General features: G+C 44.4%; 1 protein-coding gene across 1 annotated transcript in view; it reads left to right on the top strand.

Annotated features, from left to right (window-relative positions):
• CUBN (cubilin) overlaps positions 1 to 12,949 on the top strand; it is a 132,812-nt gene that overhangs the window by 29,069 nt on the left and 90,794 nt on the right. The window contains exons 23-27 of the mRNA XM_026039382.1: positions 1,397 to 1,583; positions 3,857 to 4,017; positions 4,476 to 4,657; positions 5,460 to 5,616; positions 8,036 to 8,223. Coding sequence (XP_025895167.1) covers positions 1,397 to 1,583; positions 3,857 to 4,017; positions 4,476 to 4,657; positions 5,460 to 5,616; positions 8,036 to 8,223 — 875 coding nt within the window. The remainder of the gene's footprint in view (positions 1 to 1,396; positions 1,584 to 3,856; positions 4,018 to 4,475; positions 4,658 to 5,459; positions 5,617 to 8,035; positions 8,224 to 12,949) is intronic.

Here is a 12,949-nt window from a genome sequence, read left to right as displayed (position 1 = left end):
AAAGCAGGTGTTTCTTTTTCCCTTTTTGCTTCTGTTACACAATGAGAAGATTGCTCTAGAAAATTTCACTTCCTAAAACTTTCTTCTAATTTGAGTTTAGTTTTGTTCATGCAGAGCTTCTGAGCTTTGGAGTTTGTGCTGTGAGGAGAGAGGGCTCCAGTTTCCTCCTTCTTGGTGTTTATCTCCTCTTCCTTCCTGCTTCCTGTGTAAGGATAGCTGTATTCCATCCTGCCCTTCATTTGCTAAACTAAACAAGTTAGCCTCTTTTCATCTCTTTTGCTTGACAGTCTCCTAATTCCCCATCATTTCTACAACCCCTCTCAATACTTGTGTTCATTTGATTTCCAGCTTATCAGTAAGCAAGGTTATGCACATTCTCCCAGGTGATACGTCACCATTGCTTTGTACAGCAGCTTCAAGAGGCTCTGTTTCTACTGGAAACATCCCACATGGCTCCCGTTTCACCTTGTCCTTTTTGCAGCCAGATTGTGAAGGATCATTTGGCCCGTGATCAGCTAACACCTGAAGATAGTTCTCTCCAAACTAAGTCTTGTCATCAATAAGTATTGACTTCAATAAGTCAAAACATTTCACAGCAGATGTTTTTATTCCGAGTCTACATGTCTAGGCTTTCAGAAGAGCTTCTATTTTTTTTCCTCAGTTTCTGTCTTACTCTACTCTCTTTTCTTCTTCGCAACTCATAATGCCAAGATAATTCTTTAGTGGCCACAGGGCAAGCACTGTAACTGATTTTACTATCAGACTTCCAGTAAAAAGGCTTTGTCCTCAAAGTCGAGGGATTGTATTGTTTTCCACCTGAGTGTCATTATAGCCATTATAGAAAACAGGAGAAGAAATTTAGAAATAAAATCCTCATGTCCGGAGTTTGATTGTGGGGAATGCCTAGGAGCAGCATAGTATCTCCTAATAGCTAAAGACTGYGTTCAGCTTCCAGCACCACTGCTTTGAAGAAACTGGGAACCCTGCTTCCCACCCTGCTTCCCATGTTGATCAGGGCATCCTTTTCAGTTTCCYTTTTGTGCTTACCTGAGTATTAGGTCATGGCCAACTCGGGTAGCTGCAACTGCTCTTACACTGTGCTCTTATTATATGGTGTCCTCGTAAAAGCTAGACAAATGAACTCAAGAAACTCTGTACAAAAGGTGGATTCTGTACATAGTGATGGCACTCTGCTGTAGGATGTGTCCAAGTTGAGTTACAAATCACAGGAGTGCAGGATGTTTGTTCCTCTGTCTGTTGGAAAGCCATGTTTCCTGCCAGTTTAGTGTGCCCATTAAGCTCYTGCACAACCAGCAACCCTCTCTGGAGGATGCCTCTGTTTACAATGAGTGTGCTGAATCTTCCCCTCATCATGCCCAYGTTTCCTCTTGGACAGTGTGCTCACACCAGTACAGCAGTGAAACCGGCGTGCTGACGTCTCCAAACTATCCCCACAACTACCCGGTCCGCACAGAGTGCGTGTACGGCCTCTCCGTGGGGATGCACAGACAGATCCTGCTGCGTTTCACCGACTTCGCCTTGGAGGGGAATCAACGCTGCACGGAGGATTACGTCGAAATCAGGCAAGCCTCATTCCTGCTCTTGTCCTTGTTCCTGATCATCACGGCCAGATCCATGTAGGCATGTGCAGAGGCTGTAGTTTTAACTATACCCCACGCTGGCAGTGCAGGCAAAGGGCTTATTAGATAAGATTAAATGGCACCTTTTCCTCCTTGTATTCTGTCCCTTTGTCCCGTTTCCCACCTCGCAAATTGCAGTCCCCGAAGCGAGTGCATTTTGTGTAGACTAAATGCCTCCCCACATCCTGGCCCTGGCTGTGTTCCTCAGCAGACACAAAGAGTTTGATTGCTCGCTCAGTGACACATTCTGTCCACAGCCTTTAAACAGCAGCTCTCCTGTGATGCAGCCCTAGGAACACGTGCATCATCCGTGGCATTTGGCTATGCTGGCGCCATCATTAACTTTAGGAAATTGCCACGCTGAACTGAGGGACATTTTAGAGGACAAATACAAGGGATAGGAAGCACTATTTGCAGGAAGATTAGCTGCCTGCTTACAATATAGCCGTGCCAGCTTCCTCTCCATGCTGTGTTGTTCTATGGGATTTGCACTTTGGAATGCCAGTGCACCCGTTTTTATTTCCCATGAACCAGCTCCCCAGGTGAACCAGATCTCCAGAGCCACTGTGTGCTTTTTGTCTCTGTGTCTGCCATGAATTTCCATGACCTCTCTGARTGTGCTGATAAAACACGATGCAATGTTATGTGGTACGGACACCCTACCAGATCCTCTGGATGGGTTTTTCCTCTTTAAGCCCGCCCRCCACTTGAAAATAGAACAAAATTCTCTTCCTGATGTTGCGGTATTAGTTGGACTGTGATGCTGAATTCCTGCCGAATAAGCTGGTTGTTTTCACCTGTGCACACAGACTGGAGAAAGTTATGAAAATCGTCCATATTTTTCAAGGGTTTTATCTTTTTCATTAAAAAGGGGGGGTTATATTGAATCTAACTTTATTTTAACAGTTAAAACATTGATTAGGGGTTAACATGAACTATAATTGTTTTCTTTGCACTCAGAAACTGAAAACACTCAGCACTCGCACAGCTGTGAAGAGCACAGTGACTTTAATTAGTTTTTGGACATGGGGCCAGATCCTTACCAAGTGTAACCAGCCCAGGTGTGCTGGCATGCCTGGATTTCCACAGCTCGTTTTGTCAAACCTGACACCCGTTAACAGAGTAGGCAGAGAAGCCTCCGATGAGGTGCCCCTTGGGTTTCTTGTCCTGAGCTGCCCTGCAATAAGTTACATTCGGTCAGCTAAGAAAACCTTGGATCTGAGCACAGCTGCAGAGAGAGGCCAGGGTGCAAGTGAGGAGGGTTTGGGCACGGTTTCTTGGGCACTAGTAACCTGAGACGGCAGATGCCAGCAAGCAGCTTAAGGAGAATGGCAAGGAAACTGCCAGCAAGAGTGGCATGGCCTAAGCAGAAGTCTCTCAAAAGCAGTACAGCCATCGAATATACAGCTGAAAGTCTTACTGTCTACCTAACAAACATATTAAGGTGAGACCTAAGTATAAATAGAAATATATTTATAATTATTCTAATAARTTGTATGATATTTATAATATGAAAGTGCTTGTCTTAAACAGGTTGGCACCAGTCTTTTTTTGGTCCTTTTATGTGGGATGTGTGTAGGTAGCACAGCAGAACATCGGATGTGCGTCTTGCCTACAGGCTTAGGAAATATGACTACTCCTTAATCGAAAGGCAGGAAATAATGGGTTGTAGAGACATTTGTAAAGGCCAAGAAAATAATTCAAGATGTGATTCATATCAGTTTTGAGGTGTGGGTTGCTATTGGTGTGGTGGCAAATTTTAACTTTTTTAATTTTTCCTTTTTTTAAGAAGGAGAAAGTCATCTCATCTGTTTGGGGCCTGGCTAACCAGAGAAAAAGGGCAAACTCTTTTAATTCTTCAGATCAGTAACATTCCTTTGGCTCCAGCTATGATTGCTTCCCTGCAGAAGACGGAGAAGGATATAAGGAGTTGCTGCCWCTGCAGCATCCTGTGTCCTGAAGATGCTCCTGGAGTCTCTCAGTGCCTGGAGAGGCAACGACAGGCTGACTGGTGGTATAAAGCAGGCAATTATTGGCAGCAGGACCTCTTACTGCAAGTGGCAGCACTTCAGGATTTAGTGGCTGTGTTTATATGGAAGATGAGAGGCCAAGATTATTCCTCCCCTAGTCCTGGAAGAATCCCTGTATTTATGCTTTATGACCATATCTCTTGCTCTTCCTCTTTGACTCMAAGTTTTTCCTCTCTTTCGTTCTAGAGATGGAGGTTATGAAACTTCCCCACTTCTTGGAAAATACTGTGGTACAGATCTGCCTCCTCTTATAATCTCTCATGGTAACAAACTGTGGATAAAGTTTGTAAGTGATGTGTTTGGCACACGAAAGGGATTTTCAGCACACTGGGATGGTACATCAGCAGGTAAAATGAGCATGTGAAATTTAAAACCATCTAWTTTTTGATCTTTTGTTTCTATTAATTTCCCTTTTTACCACATCTTTTCTGACATCCATCTCCTAAAATTTCTCTGCTGATTACATAGCATTATATATTCAAGTTTGTTACATCAAGGATATATATTTCTCAATCCATGGACTTTCTTTTCTCCATAGGGAAGATACACCATTTTCTGCGTGTATTGTAACATGAACTTTCTCTTGTGTTTAGGGAATCAGTGGTAACCAAGGATACAATGGAGAGGTTCAGCAAGGTTTCTCTTTGAAGAACAGCTGCATTACAAAAACACTCTTCAAATTAGATTAAATATTTCTAGCTAAGGGTCCTTTGCAGGACAAAGTACCTCTGTCTATTCCTTGTATTATTTTTTCTGTCATGTCTGTGTGTGTTAAGTGCTATTATGGTCTCTTTGCCCTTTTCAGGTTGTGGTGGGACTTTGACAACACCATCTGGCATCTTTATGTCTCCCAACTACCCTATGCCGTATTATCACAACTCGGAGTGCTACTGGTTGCTGAGGGGGAACCCAGGGACACCCTTGGAAATCCAGTTTGAGCAGTTYCATCTAGAGAATCACACGAAGTGCAACTTCGATTACCTTGCAGTACGTACCCTTTGCAGCAGAGCTGGCAGCTACACAGTGTGTGATGAATGTAAGGATGGAGACAAGGACACACGGTCCTGGTGGCCCAGTGCTTGTGTGTGAGCAGACCCAGGATAGGAAAGCTCCATCCTGAGTTGCTATCTTCATGTCAGAGAGCACTGAAGAGTCAGGCTGCAGGCTCTGTATGTGTGCACACAGATAAGAAAAGCTTTTAGAGCTAAATTCAAAGGCCGCTGAAGCAGGAATCTACTTGCTTTATGTTAGATCAAGGCCATAGAGTATGCTGATTTTGTAACCTACAAGCAAAAGGGCACTATAGGGACAACAACCCTATTGTTAATCCCTAAATCCATATTCCAATTTTTGCATAAATATCTCAATATTTGTATCAGTGTTGAAGTTGAGTACAGTTTTCCCTCTTTTGGTGAGTAAAACCTTCACAATCCACCAGTATTTGATTACTAACTCCCTGCTGTTCCACTGATTTCCTAATTTCAGAAATGCCTGTGAGGTTCCTCTGAACAGAAATGCTGTTTAACCTCTTGCGCACCTAATGGGGAAAAAATCCCTAAGCAGACATTTAGCTAGGGAGAAATTGCTTGGATGTGTAGTGCTACCAGCTTTATGAAATTTAGTACTTATTTTCAGAATTGTGCTGTCAAGCTTGACATAGTTCTAGTTTCTCAAATTCTATAGCAAGCAGAATCACTAGGATTATATTTTTCAGAGGAACTGGCACATTTGTCTTCCTAGGAAGTTCTCCACTCCTCAACTCCTTTTTTTTTTTTGATTTATTCTGAAGGTGTTTGACGGTAACAGCAGCAGTGCCAAGCTGCTGGGTAAGTTCTGTGGCAATCAGATACCGCAGCCTATCCGCTCCAGTGGCAACACCATGTATGTGAAACTAAGGACAGACAGCAGTTTGCAAGGTGGAGGGTTTCTTGCTAAATACAAACAGGGTAAGTAAGAAAACGTGAGGAAAACACATTTCTACAATGCAGTTTGCTCCTAAAGTTACTTCTTGCAGCTCATGATCTTATTTATTCACCCTTCGAAGACAGTGTGTAGAACATATAATTGAGCCAGATACTTTAATTTGCTACGGTCCCAGCACACAGAGCCCTAAAAATGATCAGTGCCCAAAGGAGATACCTGTGATGGAGGTTGTCTCACTAGGGGAAAGCTGGTGAAGCGGCTCTGCTGCTGTTACTTGCATCAGTAGCCCTTTCTGCTCCTGGTTTATCCCGAGTAACAAGTGTTGAAAGCCTCTAATCCAGTAGATTGGACTGTTGCTGCTCTTCTGCTGACCAGACTCCTGAGGCTTTTTCTAGACAGAGAGAGGCAGATAGAGAAGGCTCTTCTGCTCTTCTGGCTGCGGGGAGGCCAGATGGCAGTGGATCAGGGATTCACCCTCAGTCACCATGGCTCGTTGCAGACACATGGGAGCTTTTAGCCTACTTGGAACACTTCAAATAGTTTCATTTTTAATATCTTTTGGTAAAGGGTCACACTTTTCTTCCGCACAATTTTTTGTAAAATAGTGTTGCCCAGAAGCATTGGAATAATAAAATTTGGCAGGACAATACATGAAGAATTATTATTTTTTTGTTCTCAGGCATAAATTCAAATCAAAATTCAAAACCCAAATCATCTCACTGTTTATTTTTCAGTCTAAAATATACTAGTATGGTGTGGAATTTCACAATATACCAGGTGAATTACAAGCGTATTTGGGCACTCTAAAGATGACAAATGTTAGAGACTGCTGTAAGTCTATAAGACCGTAAGTTCCCCTTAGGTTTGAACAAAAGTAAATGGATAATGAAAAAAATACTCATGCACACATGGCACACACAGTACTTAGAAGGATGAAGAGGCATTAAGCTTTGGCTTGCTAATTACTTTAGGAAATCAGAGATTCATCTACCACATACTTTTCATACTGCAAAGTCAACACAATATATTCAAATAACTTTTTCCATTCATTAATTAGATGAGAAGAGCACTTACAAACCACTTGGATGTACAGCCTGAGCTAGCAGATAATGTGATCTGCACTTTACATTCATATTTAATTCCCGAAGATGCACATGCCCCACAGATAACTGTGTGTCACTTGCCAAAGGCTAAAAATATGCAAGAGGTTGGGATTTAAAATAAGGATGTAAGATGCATCTTRTGTGTGTATAGAGGGACAGTGATGATTTGGAAAGCACTGCAAAAGAAAATATACTATTAGATTGTCACTTAAGGGCACTGGTGTGTTTCTACTAAAATCCTGACAGGAGCGGGGAGCATCTTTTCCCCATCTTCCATTCCTCAGAATCTGTTTCACGCTCTTCATCCTGTCCTTCAAACACTTCAGTGCTTCAGTGCAGCTCTGCATGCAGGCCCCGCTTCACCTGCCCCCACCCACAGATGTATTTTGGGCATGTTGAAATCCTAAAAACACAGACCCTGCAGCTCCATAAATCATTTGGAAAGAATCCAAAACCTGTGCAGGAGGTAGGTGTCTCACCCCCAATGACAACAGAAGGGTTGGGCAAGTGAATCTCAGCTGTTTCTGCTGCTCAACCCCTGCAGATTTGCTGCMCAAGACAGCTCCTTGCCTGCTGCCCACTTCTCTGTACACTAGTCTGCTCTGCCCCCTGGTACACCCCGTGCTGTCTCCAGGGATCCTGGCATTTTCTGCCTTTAATGAAAGTCAAGTTCAGGAAAATTAGCAKCTCTGACCTTGTGCCATGGTCATTGCTTCACTCCAGGGTAGTTTCTTTTTTGATTTTCTTTGCAGTTTTAGCTTTCGTTATCCCAGGTCAATGTCCAGTTCCTGTGCTAGGACTTGACTGGATGACTCACAAAGAAAACCATGGCTCCTGCTTAAAGAATATCATACTCACTTCCAATTCCTGGAGCCAGGACATCCAGTATAAGCAGTGCTGTTTTAGTTCTTTTTTTATTCAGTAGACAACCTTTGTTGAGCTTCCCCCCACTGTAAATTATTTGAAAATGATGGAGGAAGGTGAGACATACACTGCATTTCTATTATTAATTAAAAAATAMTAAGAGCTAGAAGAACAGGAATCAATTAAAACTAAAGAAAACAGGCAAAATGGTAAAAACAGTTTTAAAAAATGGCTGATGAGTCTGTACAAGGTTAGGAAAGAAGGATATATTAGAAATGAAAGATTAAGTTTCAAAATGTCTGAATTTTGCTTGTAATGAATGCAACATATCCTTTGATATGTTGTATTTTTCTTTCTGTCTGATTTCTGTAACTTACCTTGCTATGATATCAGTAGCTTTAATTCATAATTTTTTAGATCCTGAGACAAGATGCACTGCACAACTCTAATTTATTGTCATCTTTCATTTTTTCAGTTTGCCATGAAGTGCTGACCGTTAATCGTAGCCATGGCATCTTGGAAAGTTTAAATTATCCAAATAATTACGCGTTAAATGAACGTTGCAACTGGACCATCCAAATGACCATGGGGAACACGCTCAACTACAGCTTCACAGCCTTTGATTTAGAAAGTGAATCTGACTGTAACCATGACTACCTGAAGGTGGGTACCTGCATCCTGACACAAGAAAACAATCTATTTCTGAGGAAAAAGGGGAAAGAGAGAGAGAGAGAGAGAGAGAGAGAGAGAGAGAGAGGAGAGAGAGACAGAGAGAGAGAGCAAGCAAAAGGGGGAATTGATCTTGTCGAAACATAGCCATTAAAAGTCAACTGTTTAGTCCAAGCGATGTGGCCGGTCTCCTGGGCACTGAGCTGGGAGGGAAGCACTGCCCAAGAGCGGCTCATCSCACCTGAGGGCGGGTGCCTACAACACGGAGGATGAATCACTTTGCAGGTGCCTAGATCGGAGAGCCTAAACACCATCATAGAACAGACACTCTAGTTGAAGTTAGATCACTTCAATTGCATCCATAATTAGATGGAGATTAATAAGCAAATGAGGGAAGTTCGGTTTCAGAGTCAGCAAGGCAGGGAGGCCGATTGCTTTGTTCTTGATGTTTATCTGAAAGTAGCAGGCAATGTTTAGAAACTTTGAAATGTTTTATTTCCACTCTTTTTAATGAAGCCTTGCTGTGTCTCCTGTTAATATTTTCCTTTTCATAGTTAATCTGCTTCTCTAAAGTGATTTAAGGGATACTGAATTTACCCACAAACAGAGTGAGTCACTTTTAGCCCAGTAAAATTACCTAGTCAACCGAAAGCCCAATATCTTTTATTTTTCTTTCCTCAAGAATTTAACTCGAGGACTTTCTCTGTTTTTCAGTTTTGACTGGGGGAAGCACGGTGACCACTGCTGTGCTGAGGGTTACTAAAAGCTCCTGCCTGTCATTTTGCTGCTTTGCTGAATTAATCCATCCCTCAAGACTCACCCCTGTACAGGATGTCAGCACACATTCCCTGTGCTCTACTTAGGTTTTGCACAAGAGGGCCTGAAATTTCAAGCAGTATCATAGCTACTTACAACCAAGGAGAGCACTAGGGAATAGGGGCCATGTTTCTGGACATATGTAGGACATCACTCTAGGGCCAACTGCAGAAAGTGGAGCAGTAGGCCTTGTGTTGGCCTACATGATGCTCTCCTTAGCTCCCTTTAGCTCCTTACAAGCCAGCTCAAAAATGGGTAATAAACTGGCAAATGTGGTGTTCTTCCAGCTTTCTTGCGCCAGAGCTAGGAASAGAAAGAAAGAATAGCCATGCAAATAAAGCAAACAAGGGAGCACTGTATTGAGAACCAACACAAGTTCGTTAGACCCTGATTTGTTTTTGTGAGGAGGCTGGAAAGGAGACATTGGCGCCAAGCGGAGAGGCCAGTGCTGGTCCCAAGACGCCCGAGCCCTTGATCCGTGAAGGGCAGGGGCCCTGCACACAGTAGCCAGGCAGCGAGGAGCAGCCGCCTTGCCAGAAAGCTCTATTCTGGATGTAAGCAAGGATGGAGGAGTAACGCCAGAGAGCTGGGCCAGAGCACTTAGAAGAAGAGAAATAAAAATATCACAGGGAGGGAGGAGAGAGGGAGCAGCAAAGCACTTGCTSTCTTTGTTTTCACAATTTCTCCTTGCTTCCAATCAAAGAAAATAGAGACTGAAAGAGGTCTACAGAGAAAACCAGTCATGGAAGTGTGCTAAGGAGGCTTTAATTTGCAATTCATGTCGCGTTACTTGAAAGCCTTTTTCCAAATGCCATTAAGAAATAGCACTTGGAAAAGATGTTCTCATTTGGTGGTTGCATGCTGCACAAATATGTGCCATGGTGTAAAAAAGGAGAACAAGGTTGAACTGGCCAGGGAACTGAGGAGCGTCTGCTCCCAGCCCAGCCTGCGCCTTGCGCAAGGAGAACAGCTTGGCCCGGGAATGCGGTGCCAGATGGTGCAGGGGACAGTGGGAATCGGCTGGAACAGGCCTGCTGGCAGCCCACTCTCCAAGCAGCCTGCAGATATTCAGGGCTTTTCTGCCTGAAATCCATGAGGAATCTGACCCCACTGCAAAATGGGGAAAAGGTTGATAATAAGAAAAAAAAAAACACAGCTGTTCAACTGATTTTTTTTTTTTCCACGTGCTAATTTTGAGATTCTTTTATAGCAAAAAGTTGCTGCTCGGGCCATTTCCAGGGGCGGCTGCCAGTGCTGCKGCCTCGGGCAGGGGGGAACCAGGTCCTCGGGGGCTCCCAGGTCCTGCTCCTCCCTGTCCCCTCCAGGATCAGGCTCTCCTGCTCCCGCCCCTCTTGCTCTCTCCCTGCCCTGGCTCCGGGGTGACAGGCACAGGTGGCTTTGGTGGCAGTGTCTACTGTGGAGAAGCTGGAAGGAAAAGGGTTAGTGGGTTTGGTTTAGCTGATGACCGCAGCGGAGGTGAGAGAGGGAACGTGGTAGAGAAGGACGGGGTGTTGTGTGAGACGCTGCGGAGGCCTCACAGCAGAGACCTGGCCCAGCTGAGCCCGGAGCAGAGTCAGGAAATGACACAGTTGCAGAACAAGATGAAGAACAGAGCTGCTACTCCAAGTGAGCGCAGAGAGAGATTGGATGCACGTGGAAATATTTGTACAATCTGATAAATGCCTCAAAGTAGAACTCTGATTTTCTGGAGATGTTTCTGAATTGTGAAGGGAAGAGCGTGGTGTCTGTGGAAGGGTGGGGAGCAGGAAAGGGGGGAAGCTGCTTTCGCACGGGCTGCTGGACTGGCCCACGCGCTGCGGGTTTGGGCCCGGCCTCCCCACTGCAGAAGGGCCTGTTCTTGACTTCTGCGTTAAATTATGACTTCTGCTTCCAACCCAAACCCACAGGCAGTGAATGAGAAGTGTATTTTGAGACGAATTCAAGCTGATAAATAGAGAAAATATTCAGCTTTGCTATTTGCTCCCTGGCTTAGTTCACATATGAGTCACAATTTAAACATGTAGAAAAATGACAAAAACAGAAATTCCTACAAACAAGTATTGCTAGTGGTTGTTGGTTGCCTGTGATRCTGTTGTCACTTACAGCAAATAACGTGTTTCAAATACAGGATACAGAGTGAGGTACTCGGCTGCCCAGAGAGCACTCAGGGCGAGGGCCGTGTACAGCCGCCCCAGCTTGAAGTGCACTCACATGTGTGTGGGAGAGCTCAGCCCTATGTTGCATTCCCTGTTTCTTTGCTCCCTGTGCAGGGGCTGCTGCTCGCGAGGCGGCCGGCTCATTGCAGCCACTGCCTGGGTTTGCTTGGCCTGGGCAGCACGTGCCCCGGCAGGAGCTCTGGCCCTGGCGCAGTGGGGCCGGTGCAGGTCCTGCATCTGCACCGCTTTGCAGCACATGCAGCTCCTTGTACCTGGGCCGAGCAGGAAGGAGAAAGCCCCGCTCTCCTGCCTCGTAAATGGCAATATAAACCGTTGTGTGTAGGTGACAGTAATCAAGCAGGGGACGTATGGCAGGGAGGCCAAACTGCAGACTTTATCAGGGCAGTCTCCAGCATGACTCTCCTGTGAGCASCCTCAGCAAATGAGAGTGCTTAGTGCTCTGTCAGAGGGTGCTGGCTCATCGCTAGCAGCACTCACAGGATGCATGACGTTTTGCAGAAAGTTTCAGCAAAGCTGCAGGAACATGAGCTTGATTGCTTGTGATAAAGACCTGTAGAGAAGTTTTAATTATATGATATGAGAGGCTGCTTCCCAATGATGTTGCACTACCTGTAATTAGACTGGACGGTCTCTAGATTATATTGTGTCCTGTGGCTTGGCTTAATAACATAGTGTTAGTTTTTCTAGAGGAGTCATTAGACTCCTCTAGTCAGTGAGATACTGCAGACATTGCCATAAAAATGTGTTTCCTTCCTCTAAGTTCACTGAGTTGTTAGCTGAATAAGCATATATTTAACTTCCCATCTTTAGTGATGAATTGGCTTCTTACTTAACTGTGACACAAAGTGGTCTCCACAGGGGCAAAGCTATTTTAAAAGTAACGAGAACATCACGTATTGCTCTTATGATTAGAGCCTTGCAGTAGGATTRAGATTTACTCCTTCCTTATCCAAGAAAAATATTACTTGAAAACAACTAATCCTTMTGTCCTTCAGCAAAATCTCCCTCTGTGTTCTTCTGTTCATGAAGCACAACCTTCCCTTCAAGTGCAGTGTGTTTAGTGTCTGCTCTTCGCACGCGCAGGGAGGACCTTGTCTAGCCCTTAGCCAGATCCCGCGGGCCTGATAAGCAGAGAGGAAGAAGTTGCTGTGCAGCAAGAGAAGCTTCAGAGCCCTGGCTGGGTCTCCCAGCCCTTGGCCTGCAGTGCAGGTATGACTAATGTCTGGGGGCGAGGATGGAAACAGTGGCAAGAAATGGCATTTTCTGTACGTGCGGGCGATGCAGAAGCACATTCTGTGGAGGCGGCTGAGCCTGACTGCAGTCATGGCCACAGCAGCCTGCCCTCTGCCCCAGCACTGGGCACAGTTACTCCTTGGTATAAATCACTACCCTGCCTGCTTACTCCCAATATACTGAAGTAGTCCAGAGTCTTTCAGCAATTAGGCTCATGGTGCTTAAAATATCATTGCACTCTTATATATGGATGTTACCAAATGAGTACAATAATTCATATGACATCTGCTCTTGAGTACTGTTTCATTTCCTTCTGGCAGTAACAGGATATGTGCCTTTTTTTTTTAACCACAGTAGCATTCCAGGGATGTGCCATAATATCCTTCTTCTCCTTCTGGGAATAATGCATTAGATAATTGTTGCATGCCCTTAGCTGGTGATCCTCTTTTTTATCAGCTTRTCATAGAAGAAAAAGCTTTCCCTGTTTACAGTTT

The sequence above is a fragment of the Nothoprocta perdicaria genome, unplaced genomic scaffold (genome assembly GCF_003342845.1).
Source record: "Nothoprocta perdicaria isolate Ctin4 unplaced genomic scaffold, notPer1 scaffold_23, whole genome shotgun sequence".
Lineage (NCBI taxonomy): Eukaryota > Metazoa > Chordata > Aves > Tinamiformes > Tinamidae > Nothoprocta > Nothoprocta perdicaria.
The sequence above is the reverse complement of the archived record's forward strand: the minus strand, read 5'-3'. Positions and strand labels throughout refer to the sequence as shown.